General features: G+C 48.1%; 1 protein-coding gene across 12 annotated transcripts; it reads right to left on the reverse strand.

The window, feature by feature from the left end:
* Positions 1 to 24,541, reverse strand: LOC131204967 (A-kinase anchor protein 17B-like). 12 transcript variants are annotated; one of them, XM_058196696.1, is made up of 7 exons: positions 24,344 to 24,540; positions 18,029 to 18,132; positions 16,613 to 16,739; positions 14,311 to 15,087; positions 11,357 to 11,487; positions 6,265 to 6,505; positions 1 to 4,082 (listed from the first exon to the last, which is right to left on the reverse strand). In XM_058196696.1, the coding sequence occupies exons 4-7, from the start codon at positions 15,070 to 15,072 to the stop codon at positions 2,457 to 2,459; spliced, it is 2,760 nt and encodes a 919-aa protein (XP_058052679.1). In that variant the 5' UTR covers positions 15,073 to 15,087; positions 16,613 to 16,739; positions 18,029 to 18,132; positions 24,344 to 24,540; the 3' UTR covers positions 1 to 2,456. The 12 variants fall into 12 exon arrangements, with proteins under 12 accessions (XP_058052679.1, XP_058052677.1, XP_058052675.1 ...); XM_058196694.1 differs by having other exon boundaries at positions 24,307 to 24,540; XM_058196692.1 differs by having other exon boundaries at positions 18,029 to 18,128; positions 24,288 to 24,540.
* Between the last annotated feature and the right edge of the window lie 17 nt (positions 24,542 to 24,558).

Raw genomic sequence — 24,558 nt, forward strand, 5'->3', positions numbered from 1 at the left:
GATGTTCTTATAAAACAAGTTTTATTCACAGCTAACTTTCCATTGGAATCCAGAGGGCTAAGAAACAATGCAAGTACAAAAAAGTTCTTTATAGAGAAAAATACTTGTCACTCACCCGCTCAGGAAACGAATTTCTTTTCCCTCACCAGAGCAAAGAAGAAAAGGTTAGCGTTACAAAGTTTTAAAGTCGGGGCTTTCAAAAGCCGAAAGGAACCACCACCGATGACCAGCAGGACACGGGTCTTAAGCACAGAAAAATCCCTGCGTACTTTTGGGTTTCGTCACTACTTTTATCGGAGCCAAAGTTTATAACAAACGTTATCGCTAGCTAAGTCGTATCACGAAAAAGTACAATGACATGGAATAAATAAATCACGTTTAAAGTGAAGCGGAAACTGGAACCAAAAGGTCTTGTTTATTTCCCCCCACCCTCTCTGCATGGAATTACGGTCCTGCGATCCAGGCTGAGACCATTTGCACCCTCCGAGAACTGCCAAATCACCAAATTTGGTGACGGCCATTTAAGACGGGGGGGGGGGGTGTCCCTTTAATTTAGTGGGTATTTTTTCACCCGTGTTTGTTTCCAGCAACTAATACCACCAACCTGGAGGCTTTGTCTTGCTAATGGGGATTCCCAAACATCAACAAAGAAACTTTCGTAACTCCGTTTTACTGTTCAAACCAACTTTTGTTCAACGGGATGCCAAGAAGGCCCCCCCACCCCACGTTGAGTCTTCGGGGCCTTCCTACGAAGAAACCCACCCGAAACCCACCTTGGTTTGTCACTAAATCGGCAGCACGCCCGACAAAGCAAGGGAAGACCCACACTGGAGGAGGCCTCAGAAGGACTTCCCTGGAGCTGAATACGAGTTCTTACCTATCTCAGGTGCAAAACTCTTAACTTTCTGGGCCAGGGGTCTCCAACCTTGGCCACTTTAAGCCTGGCGGACTTCAACTCCCAGAATCCCCCAGCCAGCTTTGTTGAAGTCCACCAGAGTTGAAGTCCACCAGGCTTAAAGTCGCCAAGGTTGGAGACCCCTGTTCTGGGCACAGTCCATTAAATCAGGATCGAAGTGGATGGCAATGAAGAAGAATTGCCACATAAGCTCTCGATGTGTTTTTTTTAAAAACACGAAAGTGCTCAGACAGGGAGCCGAAGGGGATCAAATGGACGAAAGCTGCAAGCTGAAAACGCTAGTTAGATTGAACGCTTTTTCCAGTTTCTGCCCATTTAAACCCCTTCTCCAAAGATGCTGTCAGTCCGGTACATGGGAAGGGTACCTTCATCCTATCAGCGTTCCTTCTGCCAGTTTTCAAGGGATTATTTAGAGCAGTAGTGCAGGGAGAATTGGTGGAGCCCTGCAATTCTGAAGGTCATCTTCACTCCATGAGATTAAAGAGCGGTTGTTTTTTCCCCCTCAAATCAGAAAAATGGATGAGTCAACACAAAACTTTATTTTTGGGGGCAGAATAAGGTAAGCTGGTTGAAACTCTGGGTTATCTTGGTTACCCAGTTTTTCCAAAGGTGGGGTTAGGGGGGGAATCAGGAAATGGCAGAGATCAGACAGAATTTCACCAATGTGCAATCCTGGATAAAGCTTTTCTAATCTCACTTTTTCTTTTTCTTTTGGTCGTTTTAAGTTATCAAACCTCTTTCTTCTCTGCCTTATTACAAATATTAGTATTTTCTCTCTCCCGCCCAGTTCTCTTTCTGACAATATTGAGGGAGATGCTCGGCCTTTGAATTGGGGTGGGGGGATTTGAAACCAAGATTTCTTGGAACTGCTGGGTGACCCGCACACGAGTTTCTGAATTGTAAAGCCGCTCCAAAAAAAAAAGGAAAAAGAGAGGGGTTTGTAAGGACCTCAAATCCGGTCAACTGACACCCTGCCACCTATTTTGATGACGCGATGAGGTGTCTCACCCACGCTGCTCTTCCTTTTCCAGCATGCAGAGGACACACCCAGCACAACCAAAGCTAAACAAAAACACACACACACACACTCCAACCAACCCTCAAGGCAATATTATCAAAGTTCGGGCTCTGCAGTGAAGCCCTTTTAGAGGGGTTGTATAAAACGACTTAATATGAACTTCTACTCCAATCGTTTCCAAGGTCCCTGCCATCCCGTCGGAATCAACCAAACTAGCATCCTCCCCGCCCCTGCCCCGTCCCCCCCCCCAAGGTCTGCCCCCAAAGATGGAGGAGTCCAGGCACGAGCTGAGCTGGATGACAGGAAACCAAAGGACACCCTTTGGCGAACCGTTTCCAGATGCTTCTCCAATAGGAAAGGACCCTGCAAAGCAAGGGAGAAAGGCAAGGAACTCAAAAGAGTTGAGGGGTGTGTGTGTCTTCTTGTTGACTTGCTTTATCCATCGAGTTCTTTGGATGCCACGATCCTCCGCCTACGTCTCCCGCCGTTTCTACTCCATCCCTGAGCTGCCAACTCTTATTATCACCTTTCCACCAGGCGCCTGGAAAGTCGCTGCCGGTCGTCGGCTTTGTGCCTTCTCTCGCCAACGTCCAGGTTCCCCTTACCCGTCGTCATCTGTTGGGCTTCCTCCTGCGATGGAGAGGCACTGAAATGGATGAGGTCTTTGATTTCGAAGGTCCCCTCCAAGGGCCGGAGAGTCTTACATTTTGCTTTGCGATGGATGAGCTTGCTACATTTCCTCTGGATCTCGCTGAAGGCTTCCAACTCTCTGCGGTGGTTGGTTTCGAGGAATTGCGCCTCCTCATCCGGGAAGGAACTGTCTGAGAACCTTTTCCTCTTCTTCTTCTTCTTCTTCCTGCTGAGGTCCCTCTCCTCTTCGCTGGACAGCCATTGGATTTTCGGCTCTTCGTACCAGAGTTTGCCGCCGGATCTCTTGAACCTCGTCTTGGGCTTCATTGCAGGGGAGTCGCAGCATTCTGCACCGGAACAGAAGCTGCGGGCGTTACGTCTCCCGTCGTGGCCCTCGCAGCCCACGTTCTGGACGCGTATCAAGAGTTCTTTGGCCTTTTGCTGGTTGTGGTGGAGAGTCCACGTCTTGCAGCTGCCTTGGTAGCCGCCGTTTCTTTGTTCCGACGGGTTCCGGGTTTCGTTAAGCGCCTCGCTGAAATATTCCGAATCGCTGCTGATCTCTTCCAGCAGGTCTTTCAGTTTATACATAGTGGGAGACGACAAAGCGGTCATTTCGGTTGTTTGTTCTTGGGAGGTTTTCGGGCGAGAGATATTGTTGCGTCCTCCTGGGATGGGGCTACGCAAGATATCCGGCGGGGAGCCGACACTGTCCTCCTCCAGGGAATCGTCCCATTCTCCCTGGTAGCTTTCGCTAAACTCTTGAGGGCATGCCTGGTCTTCTGCGGGCTCAGACCGTCCGTCAATTATCTCCCAGGGGTCACCCTCGTCATCTTCTCGGGGCTCGTTTTCCGGAAGATCCGATCCTAAACTCTCGTCCGTCCAGCAGTCTTCATCTCTGTTCTTCAGTTTGACCCGGAAGCCGTCTCCAGAACAAGACACCACCCTGTTCCACCAAGACGTATCCGACGGGCTTTGTGCGCTGGGACAGATTCGTGCGTATCGGGGCGTTTGGTAGTAGTTCAGTAAATAATGTATGAATTCCTCCGTTTCGTAAACCTTTTGCTTCTTAGGCTTGGCTACGCAGGGAGCATCCGCGAAGGACCTCAAGTGGGGTCTCAGGTAAGCCCACCTGTCGGGGGACGACTCGATCGCTTGGCAGTCCTGAGTGACCGTCACTTGCAGCAAACCCCCGGCGCGAAAGGGGTGGGCAACGTTCTCCGTTAAGTGGCTGGTGACGGCCCTCGCAGCGGGTTCGTTTGAAAGCGCTTTTCTAAAGGAAGGAGGGGAGTCTCCAGCCAGGAATTGTTCTTCTTTCTCTTCTTCGATGGTGACATTTTCCAGCAGGGCAGAAGGATAGGCAGGCTGAGTCTCATCCTCTGCTGCCGGATGTTCAAGGTGAGGCACATCTGTCTCCTCCTTGCGTGTGTCCTCTACGGGAGCGGGGGAGGAAACCTTCTCCTCTTCAGGTTGAGGTTCCGGAAGATGGGCCTCTGCTTGCCCGGAGGACAGCACAAAGTTCTTGAGGAGAAACAGAAAGACAAACGGAATTACTGCACAACAAAGTGAAGGGGAGTCCACAGTCTAACAAGGAAGAGCTCACATGCAATTTGGGTTTCATCCACCTTTCAGGGGTGGGAGGCTGGGGGTTCGCAGGGAGACCCTCTAGCTAAGATTCTGTGGAGTTCGGAGAACTCCCCAAATCCCACTCCTGGCTGGCCCCGCCCACCCAGCCCCTCCCAGGAGTCCCCACGTGGCCCGTTTTGGATGCAGGTAAGTGCAGGGCATGAGCGGAGGCTCGGGGAGGGTGAAAAACTGGCCTACCAGAAGTTTGGGAATAAGGCCCAGCGGGCTTACGGAGACTGGGGAGGCCATTTTTGCCCTACCGGAGGCTCGAGGAAAGCCTCCGGAGGCTGGGGAGGGCAACCCCCCCTTGCTGTGGTGCAGGAGGCGGACTAGGCCATGCCCACCATGGCCACGCCTACCCAGCAACCAGGCTGAGAACCCCTTGCTAAAATTTTTGAAGCCCATCCCTGCCACCTTGGTTAGACGGAGAACATCTGTATCTTCTCATCTGCAAACCATCATTGGGCACTAGTAGGAACTGGATCAATTTCAATGGCTCTTAACCCAATGAAATTGTGGGGGGGGGGGGAGAGAGAAATTGTATTATTTTAAACTAGACAAGCCGAGACTCATTCGATCACTGTTTCAGAAATATCTCCTTATGCCTTCGATAATGACAGAGGTGCTAATGTACTTGGTAAGTTCTTTTTTAAAAATTCCAGGGGATGCTCAGAGGTGTGTATCTGCCTTGAAAGTAGCCCCCGTTGAACCGCAGAGCGCCATCAAACAAGGGGAGGTGACCACAGGAAATGATATTTATGATATTCTTAGTGTGGTCATTAAATTGCACTACGATAATGTTGACGTCATAAAACGTTTTTGTAAAATTTGCCAAATTTCAGTTCCTGGTTTGGCCTCCTCCGGTTCGCCCAGCTAAAGGTTACAGACATGAGAGTTTTAATAGTATATTTTAATACAGCTCTTATTCCTTCACCCTCTTTCAAGTGAAGGGAAAGATATAATGCAGTGTCTGTTTCTCTCCAATACTTCTAACAAAATTGAAATTACTCTGTTTGAAGAAACACATTCTTAGACTGATTGATTTCATCATTTTTTTTTAACAACCCCATAATCCAGGGGTGAAATGCTCCCGGTTTGGACCGGATCTCCCAATCCGGTAGCGATGGTGGCGGGTGGTTCAGAGAACTGGTAGCAAAAATCCCTGCCCCCCCCTCCCCCATGCCCAACTGAGCCGTGCGATCATCAGAGGGTTTTTTTTTTTTAACTTTTAAAAGCGTTTTTTCTTCGGCTGAAAAAATGCCTTTAAAAGTAAAAAAAAAAGCCTCTGATGATCGCATGGCTCATCTGGGATCGTCCAAACCTTTTAAAAGCATTTTTTCTACAACCTCTTTGGGCGAAGAGGTTGTAAAAAATGCTTTTAAAGGGTTCTGGCGATCAGGCAACTCAGCTGGGATCGTCAGAATCCTTTAAAAAGCATTTTTTCTACAATCTCTTCAGCCGAAGAGGTTGTAGAAAAAATGCTTTTAAAAATAAAAAAAAAAGCCCCACCCAGTCACATTCCCCCCCCCACCAAGCCACGCCCACAGAACTGGTAGTAACAAATTTTATATTTCACCTCTGCCATAATCCCTTGCCGGGTGGAGTCTGGGCAACTGACTAGAGCTGAGTGTTTACTGGCCGGATGCCTTTCCTGTTGCCAACACGGAGTTTCATTCAGCAGATATAGTTTCACCGTGCCGAGAGAGAGAAATATCCGCCTCTACCTAGGATCAAACTCACAGCCCTCCTGATTGTGAGGCGAGAGCTCTAACCTCTAGGCCACCGCACCGCTCTTCTTAGATCGATCGATTTAATTTGATCTGATGCGATGCGATGTGATTTGATTTCTATAGCCACCCAATTCAACCTTGTGACCCTGGGTGGCTTACAGTTCTAAGACTATAAAACAATCCAAGCATTTTAAGAGACAGCTGGGAGCATATCGAATGGATACGTCCATCAAACAATGTTTTAGGGCTCAATCGCTTAAAATGAACCAGCTGATCTCCCCTGCCCGAAAAGAACTGAAAAGATCAATAACTCCCTTTGGAATAGATACGTTTACAAATATTCTTACTTTTATTTGGCTTAGCAGCACTGTGAGGAGCCTAATTGACTCCACCCTTCTCTGAGCTAAGATGTATTTTCTCTCCTCCCATTCAGGCAGGTCTGGGGAATTGAGTCCTTCTGCAGCTGTTGCTTTCAAATGCTTCCTGGGGCGTTTCTCCTCTCGGTCGATGCGCCTTTTTTCTCGCCTCTTGATCTTAGACCTCCGCCGTCCTTCTCCACCTTTCTTGTCCTCCTCTTCCCGTCTTTTTCTAGGCGATAACGGAACCGTTTAAAGGCATATACCTATCAGAACTAGACACAAGGACAGTTTTTTCCCAAACGCCATCACTCTGCTAAACAAATAATTCCCTCAACACTGTCAAACTATTTACTAAATCTGCACTACTATTAATCTTCTCATCGTTCCCATCACCCATCTCCTCCCACTTATGACTGCATGACTGTAACTTGTTGCTGTATCTTTACGATTTATATTGATTGTTTCCTTGTATGATTTGATTGCTTATTTGTATCCTATGATTATCATTAAGTGTTGTACCTTATGATTCTTGACGAATGTATCTTTTCTTTTATGTACACTTGGCCAATAAAGAATTATATTCTATTCTATTCTCTCCTATATCTATTCTATTCTATTCTATTCTATTCTATTCTATTCTATTCTATTCTATTCTATTCTCTCCTATATCTATTCTATTCTATTCTATTCTATTCTATTCTATTCTATTCTATTCTATTCTATTCTATTCTATTCTATTTATTCCAATTTCTATTCTGTTCTGTTCTGTTCTATTCTATTTACACAAGCGTTGCAGGTTGTTAAAGAGTAAAAACGAGCCCCATTGTGAAATCTAATTGCTACCAACGTACAAAACCACCTTGCAGATTTCCAAGGAGATGTAAAATAAGCTGGAGAGAAATTTGAGCTACTCTTTAGAGAGATCTGACACTCCTACAATATTCTGATTATTAGCAGCTGTACAGCAAGGCCAGGCTGACACTCCCAATTAAAGCTTTAATCCTTTCCAAGGGCACTTGAAATTTGCCTCCTGTGTGAGATTTTTTTTTATTTTTATTTTAAAAATCAGCATGCATATCATTCTCTCTTGCTTAGAGGTCACGCTGTTCATTTTTCTGTTATCTTAACTGCCTCTAATCTCACTTCTTGTCTCCAGGATGACTCCCTCTCGGGCCAGATTTTAAGGGCAACCAGCCTTGTAAAACCAGATGAACTTTTTAAGAGCAGAAATTGGGGAGCGCTGCTTGGCTTCCCAGCTCCCATAAGCCTTGGCTGGCGCAAATAGGCGCCGAAGAATCTGAGGGACGCCCTTGGAAACTATCTACCCCATAAGCCTTGGCTGGCGCAAACAGGCGCCGAAGAATCTGAGGGATGCCCTTGGAAACTATCTACAGTAGAGGCCCTGAGGTTGCTTATCATGTTTTTTTAGGAACACAGCTCCCAAGGCAGTAGGGTTTAATCAGCTTGCAGAAGAATAAGTCATCGGTGGTCACAAACGTGGCAGCAAAACCAAAACAATGTGTGTTCAAAGAAAAGAAATTACTGGCTGACCCTGGGTGCGATTCCTAGGTCTGTTGTCTCATTTAAGGGGTGGTTGGTTGCAAAGGTTCCTTCTACACCTACGCATGAAAGAGGAGTCAGTTTTTTTTTTTAATTTACATTTATATCCCGCCCTTCTCCGAAGACTCAGGGCGGCTTACAGTGTATAAGGCAATAGTCTCATTCTATTTGTATATTTACAAAGTCAACTTATTGCCCCCCCAACAATCTGGGTCCTCATTTTACCTACCTTATAAAGGATGGAAGGCTGAGTCAACCTTGGGCCGGGCTTGAACCTGCAGTAATTGCAGGCTGCTGTGTTCTAATAACAGGCTTCTTACCAGCCTGAGCTACCACGGCTACCAAGCTACCAAAGTTATTCTGGCCCTCCCAGCACCTTCTCTCCAAAGAGACCATCTGTGGTTTCCCATGGCTGCTCTGAGCCTCCCTCGCTTCCTTGCGGATCAAGTGATACGGCAGACTAGTACAGACTGTCCTTGACTTATGACCACAGTTGTAACTTATGAAGGTCCTTAATTGGGTCATCCGGGTGGTAGACTTGAGAAAACAGCATGTCCAGAGCTAAGTAAGGCGCTTTTTTAAATTAGTCCAGGGGTAGGCTGCTGGGGGGGGTTTGCAGGGGTTCGGGAGAACCTCTAGCTAAGATTCTGAGCAGTTCAGACAACACCCAAAACTCACTCCTGGCTGGCCCCGCCCACCCCTCCCCAGAGTTCCCACGCGGCCCGTTTTGGATGCAGGCAAGCTAAGGGCGCGTGTGGAGGCTCGGGGAGAACGAAAAACGGGCCTGCTAGAAGTTTGGGAAGGCTGGAAACGGGCCAGAGGCTCCGGAGAGCCTCCAGAGCCTGGGGAGGCAGTTTTCACCTTCTCGGAGGCTCAAAAAAGGCCTCCGGAGCCTAGGGAGGGCCAAAACGACCCCCCATACTGTGGTGCAGAAGGCCGGCTAGGCCACGCCCACCATGACCACGCCCACCCAGCAACCGGGCAGAGAACCCCCTGCTATAATTTTCGAAGCCCACCCCTGAATGAGTCAGACCCAACTTTTTGCAACTTTTTGCCGCAGTGGCGAAGCAAATACGTCGCGTCGATGTATTTTACTTCTTAAATTTATTCTCACATTTCTTAACCAACCTTCTCCCTATAGTCTCGTGGGGGTTGCCTTTTTCCTCTGTATTGTTTGACTTCTATTCTGTTGGACACTCCTTTCGTTTTCTTCCTTTGGATTACTTAAGCTGCTTAAGGGAGACGCCATTTAAACCTGTCATAATTTTGTACCAAGCGCTAAATGCTAAGCAATCGCACGATATCGTTCAGCGCCCTAGGAATAAAAGGCCAGCATTTTATATACAAGGCTGAATGGTTGGAAGGATGGGAACAGAAAACCTTGTAAGCACTGCATTTGTCCAGAGAGTTGCAAAGCTATTTTGGTCTGTAGCATAACAACCTTTGTTCCAAACCCAACGGAGTGGGTGGAACCCTCCCTGCAGAATTAAAAGGGGGGGGGGGGAAAGAATCTAACAGAGCTCAGGTGTACTTATGTCTGCAGAACCCACTGGGAGAAGCAAAGCAGACTGAGAAAACAACAGTACTATAAACTTACAAGCAGATGTTAACAGTCCACCCTGGATTTTAACAGATTAACAGACTTGGAAGGGACCTTGTAGGTCATCTGCCCAAGCAAGAGACCCTACATCATTTCTGACAAATGGCAGTCCAATCTCTTCTTGAAAGCTTCCAGTGATGAAGCTCCCACAACTTCTGAAGGCAACTTCTGTTCCATCGGTTGATTGTTCTCACTGTCAGAAAAATTCTCCTAATTTTGAATCTCTCTTTGATCAGTTTCCATCCATTGTTTCTTGTCTGACCTTCGGGGGCTTTGGAAAATAACTTGACCCACTCCTCTTTGTGGCAGCCCCTCAAATATTGGAACGCTGCTACCATGTCTCCCCTAGTCCTTCTTTTTATTAAATTAGACATACCCAGTTCTTGCAACCAATTCATCGTATGTTTTAGCCTCCAGTCCCCTAATCATCTTGGTTGCTCTTCTCTGCACTCTTTCTAGAGTCTCAACATCTTTTTTAGTATGTGGACCAAAACTGGATGCAGGATTCTAGGTGTGGTCTTACTAAGGCTTCAAGGATCTTGAACTGCATTGTGATCTTAATAATAATAATAATAATAATAATAATAATAATAATAATAATAATAATACCCTGTTTCCTCCCAAAGTAAGACACCCCTGATAATAAGCCCAATCAGGCTTTTGAGCACATGGCAATAAGGCCAAGCACTTATTTCAGGGTTCAAAAAAATATAAGACAGGCTCTTATTTTTGGGGGGAAACGGTAATAATAATAATAATAATAATAATAATAATAATAATAATAATAATAATAATAATAATAATAATAATAATAATAATAATAATAATATATTTATTTCAGGCTAGACATATTTCTGCCTTAAGAGAACAGCAGGCAGTGAGAAAGTGAACTGCAAGTGAACCCATCAGCCAATTATACTTATGATGTTTGTGATTGCAACCTATTTGAAAACTAGCTCTCAAATTATTAACAGACTTTGGAATCTATTTATTCAGACATAAACCACAGGTTTATGTGGTCAACATAGCCATATTGAACAGGAGTAATTGTCCAGCTGAATTTACCTTTCTCTTGTCTAAGGTTATGTTTGGTTGTAACATTTGCCAGAACTTCATAGAAAGTTAAATGTACAATAATTATTATAATGCAGTGTATTCAAGGTAACGTCCTCACTCAACTTTGATCTATTTCAGTAGTGAGAGTCCAAACTCTCACGATAAATATTATACGTGGGGATCGCGAGGAAAACATTTGCTGAAATCTCAGGAGGCGAGTAAGCGTCCCGAGTAAGATTTCCAGGAATTAGCAGCCTGTTTTGAGCGAACGTGATGGAATTGAGCCACTGTCTTTTTGCTAGCCGACCCAAAATAAATTAGGGAAAAATAGGACAACGTACGTGTACAAGCAGCCCTCGAATTAGGATCATAATTAGGGGGCCAGAACTTATGTCGCTAAGCAAGGCGGCTGTTGAATGAGTCATGTCTCATGTTGTTAAGTGAATCATGAGGTCGTTAAGCAAAGCTGCCCCCCCCCGTTGAATTTGCTGGACACAAAACAGCTGGGGAGGTGACAAATGGTCATAATGGGGAAGCTGCAGCCCTCACGGTAAATTAATGCGAGTCACTGGGGACGACTCATATTTTTCAGGGTCACAGAAACTTCATCACTAAACGAATCATTATAAGTCAAGGACTTCCTGCATGTCCTCAGTCTAAAAAGACCATGAGCCCCCCACCCCCCAAAATGTCAATGCTCTTGGTCCACAGTTTGAAATGCAGGGAGGCCCAATGATTTGGCCTTTTTAACCTGTAACTTGCTCGCTTCTCTCAAATTCCACAAACACACACACACATACACACGGGTGTGTTTTCCCGAACGATTAACGTGATTAACGAAAGCCAGTGATTTAAGATCCTCACCTTTCCGTCCCTTTTCTGCCTCTGTTCTCCTCTCTCTTTCTCTCTCGCTCTAGGCCTTGGAGGGTTAATCTTTCTAGGGTTCTCTGTTTTATAGCATTCTCACTGAAATGATTAGTGGCGTCGGATGTCACCTGTTTCAAAACAGCAACAACAAAGCGCATGGCTAATTCGGACTTGCTTTCTGTCCCATATATATAGAATTGCTTATTATTCATAGGCAAAAGAGTTATACCCTAGAACAGGGGTATCAAACCAGTGGTGGAATTCAAATTTTTTTAATACTGGTTCTGTGGGCGTGGCTTGATGGGCATGTTGTGGTAGGCGTGGCAGGGGAAGGATCCTGCAAAATCTCCATTCCCTCCCCACTCCTGGGGGAAGGATCCTGCAAAATCTCCCGATCAGCTGGGGGCAGGGCCAGCCAGAGCTGTTATTTGCCGGTTCTCCGAACTACTCAAAATTTCCGCTGCCGGTTCTCCAGAACCGGCCAGAACCTGCTGAATTTCACCCCTGTATCAAACTCAAGGCCCGCGGGGTGCTTAGATCTGGCCTGCAGGGCTGGCTAGCAGTGCCTCCGCCAGCAAAAGTGGAGCTTGGGGTGTGGGGGGGGCCTAGCAAAACAAAGTAAAAACAAAACAAAAGCAGAAATGTTTCCCCTTTTGCATTTGAGCACGCAAGAAGGAATAGGAAAGGAGAAAGGAAAAGATAAAAGAGGAGGAAAGATGGGAGGAGAGCAAGGAAGGAAAAATAAGGAAAGAGGGGAAGAAGCAAGAAGAGTGAAGAGGAAAAGAAAAAGAAAAAGAAGAAAAAGAAGGAAGGAAGGAAGGAAGGAAGGAAGGAAGGAAGGGGCCTCTGGTGGCTCAGCAGACTAAGTCTGTCTGTTATTAACACAGCTGCCTGCAATTACTGCAGGTTCAAGTCCCACCAGGCCCAAGGTTGACTCAGCCTTCCATCCTTTATAAGGCAGGTAAAATGAGGACCCAGATTGTTGAGGGCAATAAGTTGACTTTGTATATAATATACAAATGGATGAAGACTATTGCTTAACATAGTGTAAGCCGCCCTGAGTCTTCGGAGAAGGGTGGGATATAAATTCAAATAAATAAATAAAAGGAAGGAAGGAAGGAAGGAAGGAAGGAAGGAAGGAAGGAAGGAAGGAAGGAAGGAAGGAAGGAAGGAAGGAAGGAAGGAAGGAAGGAAGGAAGGAAGGGAGATTATAATGAGAGTGAGGGAGGGTCTCAAGAAAGTCCTGCCTTAGCACTTGGCCACCACAGGTGCCCCTGACACGAGTACCCCCACACCCAGAGCTGGCCACGCCCACCATGGCTCCACCCCACCCCCTGAGATCAAACAGAATCCTGATGCGGCCCTCAATGAAATAAGAGTTTGACACCCCGGCTCTCGAACGAAATACGGAAAACCTAGGGCGATATTGGCCCTTATAAAAGTACAGATAGTTACGCTCGATTTATGACCGTCATGGGACCTGACCATCAAGATCGTTAACTCAGGATGGTCTTAAATTAGATCCTTCCGCGCGACCGACTGAATGACCGATTTTTGCAGCAGGCGTTAAGCGGAGGCCGAAGACGTTAAGCGAACCGAAGCTTTGCTACGGGCGCCGTTTTGCCGAAACACTGGGAAGAAACGCGCGTTTTCGGCAAAACAGGCATACAACCTAGTTATGGGACCACGGGATGTGGCAGCCATAAATGCGACACAGTTGCCGAACACTTGAAGTGTGGTCACAAGACCTTGGGGGAGGGCGGGGGGGAGGGAAGTGCCGACCGTCGGAACATCGCATCAAATCGCAAGTACCTCCAGGGAGATCGGTTGTAACTTTGAATGGTCGCTAAGCGATCGGTCATAACCGGAGGATTACCCGGAAATTTAAGGAAGTGGCAGAATCGTTTTCGGAAGGACATTCTGGACAGCTGATGCGCCTCATAAGAAAAGTCAATTGCAGCCAGTTACAGGTAGTCCTCGACTTACGACCACAACAGTCACCCCCCTCCCAATTTCTGTTGCACTTCTGAGACATTTGTTAAGTGAGTTTTGCCTCATTTTGTCAACTTGCTTGATCCGCTTTCTTAAGCGAATCGCCGCGGCTGATAAATTAGTCACACGGTCATTAAGTGAATCTGGCTTCCCCATTGATTTTGTCAGGAGGACACCCCAGGACACTGTGGCCGTCATAACTATGAGTTGGTGGCCGAGCGTCTGAAGTTTGATCACATGATCATGGGGGGGGGGGGGACAACAGTGTGAAACATGGCCGTAACTCACTTTTTTCAACCACATAACTTTGACCGGTCACTAAACGAATGGTTGTAAGTCAAGGACTACCTGCATGTGAAAGCAAGACAGGAAGGGGATGATGTCCTTGTGAAAACTGATTTATGATGGCGTGGAATTTTATGGGGAAAAAAACAAGGGTGGATAAAAATCGATCTTTTTTTTTAAAAAAAAATCAAAATAATTGGATTTTTAAAAAATTTAAATCAGATTCTTTTCAATTTAAATCGGAATTTTTTTTAAAAAAAAATTAAATTTATTTTAATAAAATGCTTTTGGAGTAAAAAATCGATCTAAAGATAGTTTTCTATTTACGATACATTAATAGTTTAGTTTATTCAGCATGAAATGGAGCTTAGTTATGTAGCATGAGGGTATATAGAGAGAGTATATAAAGAGACGATAGTTGCTCTTTAAAAATTAGGATTTAAATCAATTTAAATCAAGCCTTTTTACTAGTGATTTAAATCGCCTTGATTGAAATTAAATCCATCCTGGAGGAAAAAATGCACCGCACTGGATAGGAAGCAGAGCTGACGAGCGTTCTCCGGTCTACCAATTCGGGACTCATTTGATCCTATATTTCTGGGGTACGTGGTTTGGGTTTCTTTCTCGCGATCCTGGCTTAGAGCGTGTCCCCACGAGCGCAAACGACGCCTTACCTTGATGTTACACGCCAGAGCTTTCCCGTCGTCCCCTTTGAACATCAATTTCATGCCTTTCAGCGCCTCCATGGCTCTGGCGAACGATTCGGGCTCCTGATACTGGACGAAGGCTTCGAAGGACCTCATCCCACGGAAAACGAAGTGATTCCTGCTTCTCCCCACCATTTCTTCCCGGTAGGGGTCCAGCATGGGGATGTCGATGTTCTTGATCTCCCCGAAAGTGCCAAAGACCGCCCTCAAGACCTCCTCGCTGGGGGTTTCGCTATCCGAACCTTTGGGGGCGAACCACTTGCAGGGCAGGCCTTCCAGGTAGACGCAGTCGGGAACCACCTGGCTTTGCTCTTCCTCCTCCAGCTGTTTTCGGGTCTTGGCCTGGGGCTCGGATTCCTGAGCGGGTGGGCCGTCGGGAGGGGCTTCCGTCGCGACCACCCGCAGGTCTTCCTTAAATCCGTTCAGCTTGATCAGCTGGCCGTGGAGCTTCTCCTTCAGGCTGGAGACCAAACGCTTGGTTTCGGCTTCTCCTTCGAAGCGGATGAAGGCCTTGGTGCTCTTCGAGACCTTCACGCTGGTCAACTGGTCCGGGGAGATGATGTTTTTCAGCTTGTCCATCACTTCCCACTTGGAGAAAGCCCGGGTAGAGCCGGTGTGTTCCGGAAGTACCACGCTGATTGTCAGTTTCGCCACCGGCTTCAGGTAAAGCTGCTGAGCCGCGCACAGCTCCGTGGCTTCGGAGGGATCGCAGACAAGGGTGACCGTCATGGCGTCCGAATATCCCTTCGGAAAAACAATTCAAAGACAACTTACGTGCGCCCAACGACAGTCTGTAACTTCTGGCAAAAGTGGCTTTAGGCCTGTCTACCCTTCAAACCCAAAGGTGTTTTTTTTCAAGAGGCGAGTAAACTTTGGTTGATTGGTTGGTTGGTTGGTTTTCATTTGAAAACGTTTCGCTTCTCATCCAAGAAGCTTCTTCAGCTCTGACAGGATAGTGGGGAATCGAAGTTTCTGTCAGAACTGAAGAAGCTTCTTGGATGGGAAGCAAAACGTCTTCACAGAAAAACCAACCAACCAACCAGAAAAAGTGCAATTGCCTCTTGAAAAAGCACGTTTCGGACAGCCATGGCCCAGGGGTTGAGGACTCTTGATTTTATATCTTGATTGACTCTTGATTATATCTGAAAAAGTTCGTTCTGATGGAGGAGGACATTTGTAGCTCACAGTTGAAAGGGGAAGTCCTTAGGGGCTCTTTGAGCTTGTTTGCTTCCTTCCAGATGCTTCATCACCAAGCTAGGTCACATCATCAGTGCTAGTACTTTAATCAAGCACTGATGACGTTATCTAATTTGATAATGAAACATCTGCAAGATACAACCAAGCTCAGAGAACACCAAGGACTTCACTGAGTTTGTTGTGGTAGCCTAATTGGTTTTTATAAATTGTTACTTACGGTGGGAGTTAATCCAATTTAAATTTGCACATATGTCATTGCAATATCATAGTATCTACTCATTTAAAACTCAGTGCAGTCACATTGTTTTTACTGTATTATAACAAGCATAACTAATATGATCTTTAACTTAATTGGATAAGAGAAGGACTTAAAATTAATACATCTAAACCTTCAGCAACAAGGGAAATTAAAAACAAGATTCATTTGAATTGTTCTTCAGGAAGAGACAGACCATTCAAGATGTCAAGGGAAAAAAAATGCCAAGCAGGAATTGATCTGACAGACTCTAAGCTGTAGAATAAAAGAAGATAGACATCTTTAGACAGAATTCTGTTTACTTAGAAATTCCATCCACTCCAAATTATTTCACAATTAATAAGGGACAATTAGGATTGTTAATATTAAGACTTTTTTTTTTTAAAAAAATCTGCGCTATTTAGTAATTCTAACAAGATCATATGGGAGTAAAACCTTCTGTAAATTGCATGCTACTTCAAAGGATTAAGTAAATTGAACACATCAAACGTTGCAATTTTTAACAGATTGCCACTGATTAAAAGTGCTTATCATTAATATATATAAAAAAACCATTTTAACTAATTTGCAAATAAGCCCCAAAACCCACTTTTTCTCAATAAGCTCAATTTTATCAATACTATTGTGTAGAGCACTGAAATTGCTTTTTGCCATTTTTTCCATTCTCGTCTTACCGTTCTGAGACATATATTTTCAGTTTTTAACCAGTTCAAGGGCTAAATATATCTGCTCTGAGGATGCCTGTTAATCTATCTTTCTATTAATCTAGAACAATCTATTCCACCAAGCCCATGCGATTATTAAACCTTTACAAACCTTGAGCGTGCCCTTTGAGAAGCGATTAATAGGTGGTGGGAATTCCAGTTACTTTTTTGAACTTGGCGACAATTTTTGGATCTTTGGGTCGCATGTTCCTGTTCTTTGCCGGTCTTGTCTTCAGGCTCTGCATGATAAATGGGAGAATTTACTCAGAACTGTCTTCCGAATGTTAAAAGTTACTAAGGCGTTCCTTTGTTCTCTGCGCAACCGTGCCACGGCGCGAATGTGCAGAGGAAGGTTACTAGCGAATTCTACCAAGCTCTCTTCTGAGATTTTTTCAGACCCCAATTGCCGAACTCAAGGGAGCCTGAACAATCAAATACACCCAGAGGCAAAGGCATCACCTGTGCCCATCTTTTACAAAACATCTCCATCACAGCTGTACGTCCACGAAATGCGCTGCCAATGGAGAACAACACGACCATCTCTCTTTCTGATAAACATCCTCTTGAAATAATAACACACCCACAAACCCAGCGTCAGCGATACAGACTTCCCTGGAACGTGAAGGGTGGCATTTAAATGCCTTAAATGAATAAAAAGCAGCCCATTTTGAACAGGGCAGACAAACTGGTCTGCAAACTTGTACACAGCCAACTTCTGGGGGGGAAACGGGCCTCCAGTAGAACATTTGAAAACACCTAACTTAATCTGAATTTATTTCTGGGTTAGTTGCAGAGGGTAAACAGGTCTTAGGGCTTTGAAAGTATATTCTTCATATATTCTGAAACTACCCTGTTTCCCCCATAATAAGACATTCCCCTGATAATAAGCCCAATCAGGCTTTTGAGCGCATGGCGATAAGGCCAAGCGCTTATTTTGGGGTTCAGAAAAAATATAAGACAGGGTCTTATTTTTGGGGAAACACGGTATGTATATTCTTCTTAATCACAGAAATTTTAGCAAGCAAACCAAATGGAAAATGTCTTTCGCCTTAAAGGGCCTTTGCTACTACTCCTTGCTGAATTTAGTCTCATAACGGTCTTGCTGAAGCCCCGTTTGCCTTATTATATCTATATTTATTTATATAACGTATTTAGAAACTGCCCACCTTCCTCATAGAACGACTCTGGTACAATTGCTCTTCCCCACTCCCCGCACCCCAAAGCAAACGAGGGGGTGGATTTTCTGCAAAATGGCTAAAATTACACTTTGCTTTGTTTTTCCTTACTTGGTAAAGTTATTTCTAGTTCATAGTTCCTTACTTGTGTAGAATATTTTTATTCTTAATTTTAAAGACAGCATTACACAAGTCTAGGGTATTATTTTTAATGTATGAGATCTCTTTCAAAGCTGTGTTGCTCCATATAATAGCCTGAACCCCAAATTAACCCAGTAGATAAACCCCATCTGAACCCAGATAAAAGTTTAAGGTGTGTGTGGGGAGGGAAGGAACAGGGGAAACAAACTAACCTCGACATCTTTTTATTTGCTTCAATTTCTGGTCATTTCCTCCACAGGTCATGTGAAATGGGAGTCCATAACCTTCTCATTGCTGAATTTTTGTTCTTAACTGGCTAGAAATACAGAAAACTCGTTAAATTAGAACGATTTAGAGCCTTGAGTTGCTCATCCTCACTGTAAAAACTCTGAGATACTCAACTCAACTCTAAAAAATAGAGGGAATCCTATATATAGAGAACAGAATTTCCATGGAAAAACAAAGCAGCTGAGTTGCACCCAATTCCATAACCTTCATGCCAATGGTTGTTATGGGAGTCACTGCAGTCATTAAGTGAATCAGGCTGCTGGTAAGTGAATCCTACTTCCTCCAGTGATTTTAGTTGTCGGAAGTAGAGGCAGGTATTTCTCTCTCCGGGCACAGTGAGAATGTATCTGAAGAACAAAACTCAGCACTGGCGACAGGAAGGGCATCTGGCCATTAAACACTCTGCTAGCTCCATTCAGTGGCCCAGACTCCACCCCGCAAGGGATTATCGGGTCGTTAAAAGAGGATGATGAAGCTGGTTGGGAAGGTCACAGATGGTGGTCCCATGACCCAGGGACCGTTACGCAAACGCCATAAATACGTGCAGATTGCCAAATGCTCGAATTTTGATCACGTGACCGTAGGGATACCGTAATAGTGGTAAGTGCGAGGATTGGTCCAAAGTCATTATTTTTTCAGTGTTGTAAGTTTGAATGGTCGCTAAGTGACTATCTGTACAGGTAGTCCTCGACTTACAACAGTTGATTTAGTGACCGTTCAAAATTATGACGTCACTGAAAAAGGTGACTTATGATCATTTTTCACAGTTACAACCTTTATAGTTGTATGATCCTGTGATCAAAATTCAGATGCTTGGGCTCCTTTGTCGTCGTAAGTCGAGGACTAGCTGTATAACACTAACCCCACCACTACAGCCACGGCACAGGGGCAGCACCCCACGTTGCCACCTCCCCAAAACAATGCTCAAATCAAATCAAATCAAATATTTATTACGGTCACTGAGCACCATGCCAATGCAATGCTAGAAATGCCCCTATAACCCATCATCCCCTTCCATAGGGCAGGCTCCTTCTCCCATAAGTCTTCTTTTTGCAAAGAACTCCCAGCTTCCCTCTATAAGACCTCCCCTCCAGATATGTGGGACTACAACATCCATCCTCACGCATGCTAGAGAGGATGAGGGATTATCTTGATTTCCTATCTTTGACTCCTGTCCCATCCAGGCATTTGGGACCCCCAGTGCTCAGGCAAATGGGAGTTGTAGTTCCAGACACTTCTAGAGGCACTGGGCCCATGGAAGATAGGAAGGTGGGAATTGGCATGGCACTCCCTCTCCAAATGTTGTCCCATCACTCCCCAGTGCTCAGGATGATGGTAACTGGAGTGCCAGATAATCCCACATGTGCTGGATTCACTCCAGTACCTGCAGGAGACAGGCAGACGGGAACCAAATGCACAGCACCTAGGGAGACAGGTGGATGGGAACTGGAGTCCCAGACACAACTCAACGTTCTGCACTCACCCCAATGCCTGCAAGTGACAGGCAGATGGGAACTGGAGTACTTTCAGATATTCAGCACCTACAGGAGCTAGGCAGATAAGAGCTGGAGTCTCAGACAAGCCAGGCAGATGGGAGCAGGAATACGAGCCAAACAGAAAGGATGGGAGCTGGAGTCCCAGCAAAGTCAGGCAGATGGGAGCTGGAGTCCCAAGCAAGCCGGACAGATGGGAGCTGGAGTCCCAGTTAAATCTAGCGGCTGGGAGCTGGAATCTCAGGCAGGCGAGGCAGATGGGAGGTGGGGTCCCACACAGGCCAAGTAGATGGGAGCTGGAGTCCTAGGCAGACCAGACAGATGGAACCTGAAGTCCCAAGTAAACCTAACAGCTGGAACCTGGAGTCTCAGGCAGACCGGCAGATGGGAGTCCCAAGCAAGCTGGATGGATGGGAGCTGGAGTCTCAGGCAGGCCAAGCAGATGGGAGCTGGAATCCTTGGCAGCCCAGGGGGATGGGACCTGGAGTCCCAAGTAAACCTAGCAGCTAGAACCTCGAGTCTCAGGCAGGCAAGCTGATGGGAGCTGGAGTCCCAGGTAAACCTAGCAGCTGGGAGCTGGAATCTGAGGGGGGACGAGGCGTATGGGAGCTGGAGTCCCAGGCAAGCTGGGTGGATGGGAGCTGGAGTCTCAGGCAGGCCAGGCAGATGAGACCTGGAGTCCTAAGTAAACCTAGCAGCTGGAACCTGGAGTCCTCTTAGGCAAGGCAGGCTGATGGGAGCTGGAGTCCCAGGCAAACCTAACAGCTGGAACCTGGAGTCCTCTTAGGGAAGGCAGGCTGATGGGACCTGGAGTCCCAGGTAAACCTAGCAGCTGGAGTCTGGGGGGGGGCGAGGTGTATGGGAGCTGGAGTCCCAAGCAAGCTGGGTGAATGGGAGCTGGAGTCCCAGGTAAACCTAGCAGCTGGAACCTGGAGTCTCAGCCAGGCCAGGCGTATGGGAGCTGGAGTCCCAGGTAAACCTAGCAGCTGGGAGCTGGAGTCCGAGAGGGAGACGAGGCGTATGGGAGTTGGAGTCCCAAGCAAGCTGGGTGGATGGGAGCTGGAGTCCCAGGCAAACCTAACAGCTGGGAGCTGGAGTCCGAGGGGGAGACGAGGCGTATGGGAGCTGGAGTCCCAAGCAAACTGGGTGGATGGGAGCTGGAGTCCCAGGCAAACCTAGCAGCTGGAACCTGGAGTCTCAGCCAGGCCAGGCGTATGGGAGCTGGAGTCCCAGGCAAACCTGGCAGCTGGGAGCTGGAGTCCGAGGGGGAGACGAGGCGTATGGGAGCTGGAGTCCCAGGCAAGCCGGCCAGATGGGACCTGGGAGTCCCTCCCCTCAGAGCCCCTCAGCGCGGCGAGGCCCCTCCGGATCGCCCGCCTCCAACCTGCCGCCACCGCCGCCGCCCCTCGGCCTCTCCTCCCGCGCCGCGGCCTACCGGGCCTGCCTCGCCTCCTTCTCCTCCGCCGCCGTTTCCTGGTCCGGCCCCCCCGGGGGGGACCCGCCGCGCCCCCTCTCCTCGCCCCCCGCCGCCCCCCCCTCGCTCGCTCGCTCGGCCTGGGGCTCTCCCGGGGGTCTCCTCTCCTCCCCCCCCCGGCCCCGGGAAGGCTTCCTCTCCTCCGAAGGACTAAGTGTCGGGTCACTCCCTTTCCCCCACGTGCCCACCTGGGGCTACGGGGAGACCGACCCTCCCTCCACCCACCGCCCTTGCTGGAGGGAAGAAGAAACCCCCCCACACACACACCCCTCTCCCCCGGCTGGCTCCTGGTGGGCTGGATTTGAACCCGGGGCCCGGGGCAGGACTCATTAGGAGCTCTATTCCCACTTTTGATGCCTGGCAAAGGGGTCCAGGGGGCAGCCCCCAGCAAGACAACCCCCCCCCATGATAATCAACCCCCCCCAAGCAAAGCTCACCTCTTGCTGGAGGGAAGACCCCCTCCATCTCTCCCCCTTGGGGTCTTGCTGGCTCCTGGCAGGCTGCATTTGAACCCAGGACCGAGGCAGGACTCATTAGGAGCTCCGTTCCCTCTTTTGGCACCTGGCAAAGGGGTCCAGGGGCAGCCCCAGAAAGACAACCCCCATGATAATCAACCTCCCCCAAGCAAAGCTCACCTCTTGCTGGAGGGAAGACCCCCCTCCCCATCTCTCCCCCTTGGGGTCTTGCTGGCTCCAGGCGGGCTGGATTTGAACCCGGGGCCGAGGCAGGACTCATTAGAGCTCCGTTCCCCTTTGACGCCTGGCAAGGGGTCCAGGGGCAGCCCCAGCAAGACAACCCCCCATGATAATCAACCCCCAAGCAAAGCTCACCTCTTGCTGGAGAGAAGACCCTCCCATCTCTCCCCTTGGGGTCTTGCTGGCTCTTGGCGGGCTGGATTTGAACCCTGGGCCAAGGCAGGAGGGGCAGGATTCATCTCTTCTTTTGACCCCCGGCAAAGGGGTCCAGGGGGCAGCCCCCAGCAAGACACCCCCCCAATGATACTCAATTTCCCCCTCAAGCAAAGCTCACCCCTTGCTGGAGGGAAGACCCCCCCATCTCTCCCCGCCCCAGGGGTCTTGCTCACTCCCGGCAGGCTGGATTTGAACCCGGGGCCGAGGCAGGACTCATCCGGAGCTCTGTTCCCCCAAGGAGCCTCCAGGACTGTCCTGGGGGAACCAAGACCCCCAGGCGATCAATGACAACTTTGGGGGGGGGTCACACACCCCCAAAGCTCGCACGCACATATACACACACACACACACAACAACAACAACAACAACAATGCATCTAGGGCCATATTCAGCCCTGGGGAAGCAAGTTCCTTCTGGCACAGATGTGGGGCGATTTGGCAACCCCAATGGCAATGATTCCCCCCCCTCCCCAACCACACCACGTTTCCACCACCTACCACTACCCCTTACAGGATGTGGGTGACTTTTGAGTCCGACCTGCCCCCCCCATCCTAACCTTTGCAAAAAGCCACTTTCCATCCAAATTTCAGGGTTCGGTTCTCCCCCCCCCAACCCCCGTGGGCGCAGGCAGAGCTGGAAGGAGCCCGAACCCCACACATCTGGAAGAGGGCACAGCTGGAAGGAGTTAGGGAAGCCTGGCTTCCAAACACCCACCCACCCCCAAGGGAAGAAGGTCCCCTAAGGGGCCAAATCCTTGGGACCCTAAGCAATCTTTTGTAATCTTTTGTAAACAGCTGCCTCTCCGCATGTCAGCTTTTTTTTTAAAAAAAATCCCATTTTCTCTGCAATCGGGAACATTTCTTTGGGGGCAGAAAAGCACAGAAAAGATTTTGGGGAAGGAAGGGTGATATTTAGCAAACTTCCGCGGAGTCTGCCTTATTTTTCTTTGAATAAGAAGAGGAAGGCAGGGTAGAGGACAATCCAGTGACACACCCCCTCTCCTCCAGAACAGGGTTCAAGAAGGGGGAACCCCTAATCCCATCAAATCCATCAACTAGACAACATAACTCTGGGACACACACCCCAGCCCTCACCCCATCCTGGCCACTGTAAACGTGCTGCCTGCCAGGTTGGGGAAGGTGAGCCTTGGGAGAACTCCTTTGGGTCCCCCCTTTCTCTCTTCCAGCAAAGCCACCCCAAATTCTCTTCCCCCCCCCCCCCCCCCGATCAACAACCTTGGCAGATAGGCTAGGCCGAGAAGAAAAGGACGGACAGTCCCCCCCCAAACCCGGACAGGCTGGCATCGCCCCACTGCATCGTCACCAGCCAAGCCCGATGCTCTTCCCATTGAGGGGCCCTTGATGCTCGGGGGTTTTCGTGGCCCAACTAGGTAACATCATCAGGGCTGGAAGGGAGTGAGGTTTGCGAGGAGGAGGAGGAGGAGGAGGAGGAGGAGGAATATGGGGTCCTTGGTGCTCTCTGAGCTCACATCAGTGTGATGAGCTAGTGCTGACTAGCAACTGATGAAATTACCTGGTTTGGGTCATGAAACTCTGCAAGAAAACCAAACCAAGAGAGCACTAAGCACCCCATAATCCCAATCCTCTTTCCCCCTCCCCCTCCTCCCACGCCCTACTTTCTTTTAGCACTGTTGAAGTTACCTAGTTGGGTCATGAAACGTCTTGCAAGAAAAACAACCAAGCTCAGAGAACATCAAGGGAAGACCCCACAGTCATCATCTTCCTCCTCCTCCCCTCCACGCACCACACTTTCTTCTAGCACTGATGATGTTACTTAATTGGGTCATGAAACATCTTGCAAGAAAAACAACCAAGCTCAGAGAGCATCAAGGATCCCAGAATCCTCCTCCTCCTCTCCACACACCCCACTTTCTTTTAGCACTGCTGAAGTTACCTAGTTGGGTCATGAAACGTCTGCAAGAAAACAAAGTTCAGAAAGCATCAAGGAAAGGACCCCCACAGTCATTATCTTCCTCCTCCTCCTCCTCTTCCTCCCCTTCACAAAACCATATCCCTTCTACCACTGATGACGTTACCTAGTTCGGTCATGAAACGTCTGCAAGAAAACAACCAAGCTCAGAGAGCATCAAGGACCCCACAGTCGTCATCATCTTCCTCCTCCTCCTCCTCCTTTCCACGCACCCCACTTTCTTCTACCTACCCCGGATGATGTTACCTAGTTGGGTCCTGAAACGTCCGCCCAAAAAAAAAGCCACCAACCTCCGACAAAAATCCCCTCAACCCCGAACTACAAATATTCTCCTTTACTGGCTTCTCCCCGTTACCCGCACGGCGCATCACCACCGCCTCTCCGCAGCCGGCGACGACGCCCCCGAGGAACCGAAAAGCGGCCGGCCTAGAGATCCACCGCCTCCCCGGGACGCCGGTTGCCCAGGCGGGCGAGCATCCCCCTCCGCGAGCCGCTCCTGCTGCGCTTCGATCGGCTTCCCCGGCGCTGCTGCTGCTACTGCTGCTGCAAGCTTCCCTGCGCTCCGCTGGCGCGCGCTCTTGCGCACCGGGACCCGGAGAGGGCGGCCCGCTTCCCGCGCCCTTCCC

Source organism: Ahaetulla prasina, chromosome 11, assembly GCF_028640845.1.
Source record: "Ahaetulla prasina isolate Xishuangbanna chromosome 11, ASM2864084v1, whole genome shotgun sequence".
NCBI lineage: Eukaryota > Metazoa > Chordata > Lepidosauria > Squamata > Colubridae > Ahaetulla > Ahaetulla prasina.

Bases quoted from the DNA above. Each gene is read 5' to 3' on its own strand.
- LOC131204967 (XM_058196696.1), bottom strand. From the start codon at position 15,072: ATGACGGTCACCCTTGTCTGCGATCCCTCCGAAGCCACGGAGCTGTGC. The intron at 11,488-14,310 runs GTAAGGCGTCGT...GTTTTGAAACAG, and splicing joins CTCTGGCGTGTAACATCAAG to GTGACATCCGACGCCACTAA. The intron at 6,506-11,356 runs GTGAGGATCTTA...GTTATCGCCTAG, and splicing joins GGCAGAAAAGGGACGGAAAG to AAAAAGACGGGAAGAGGAGG.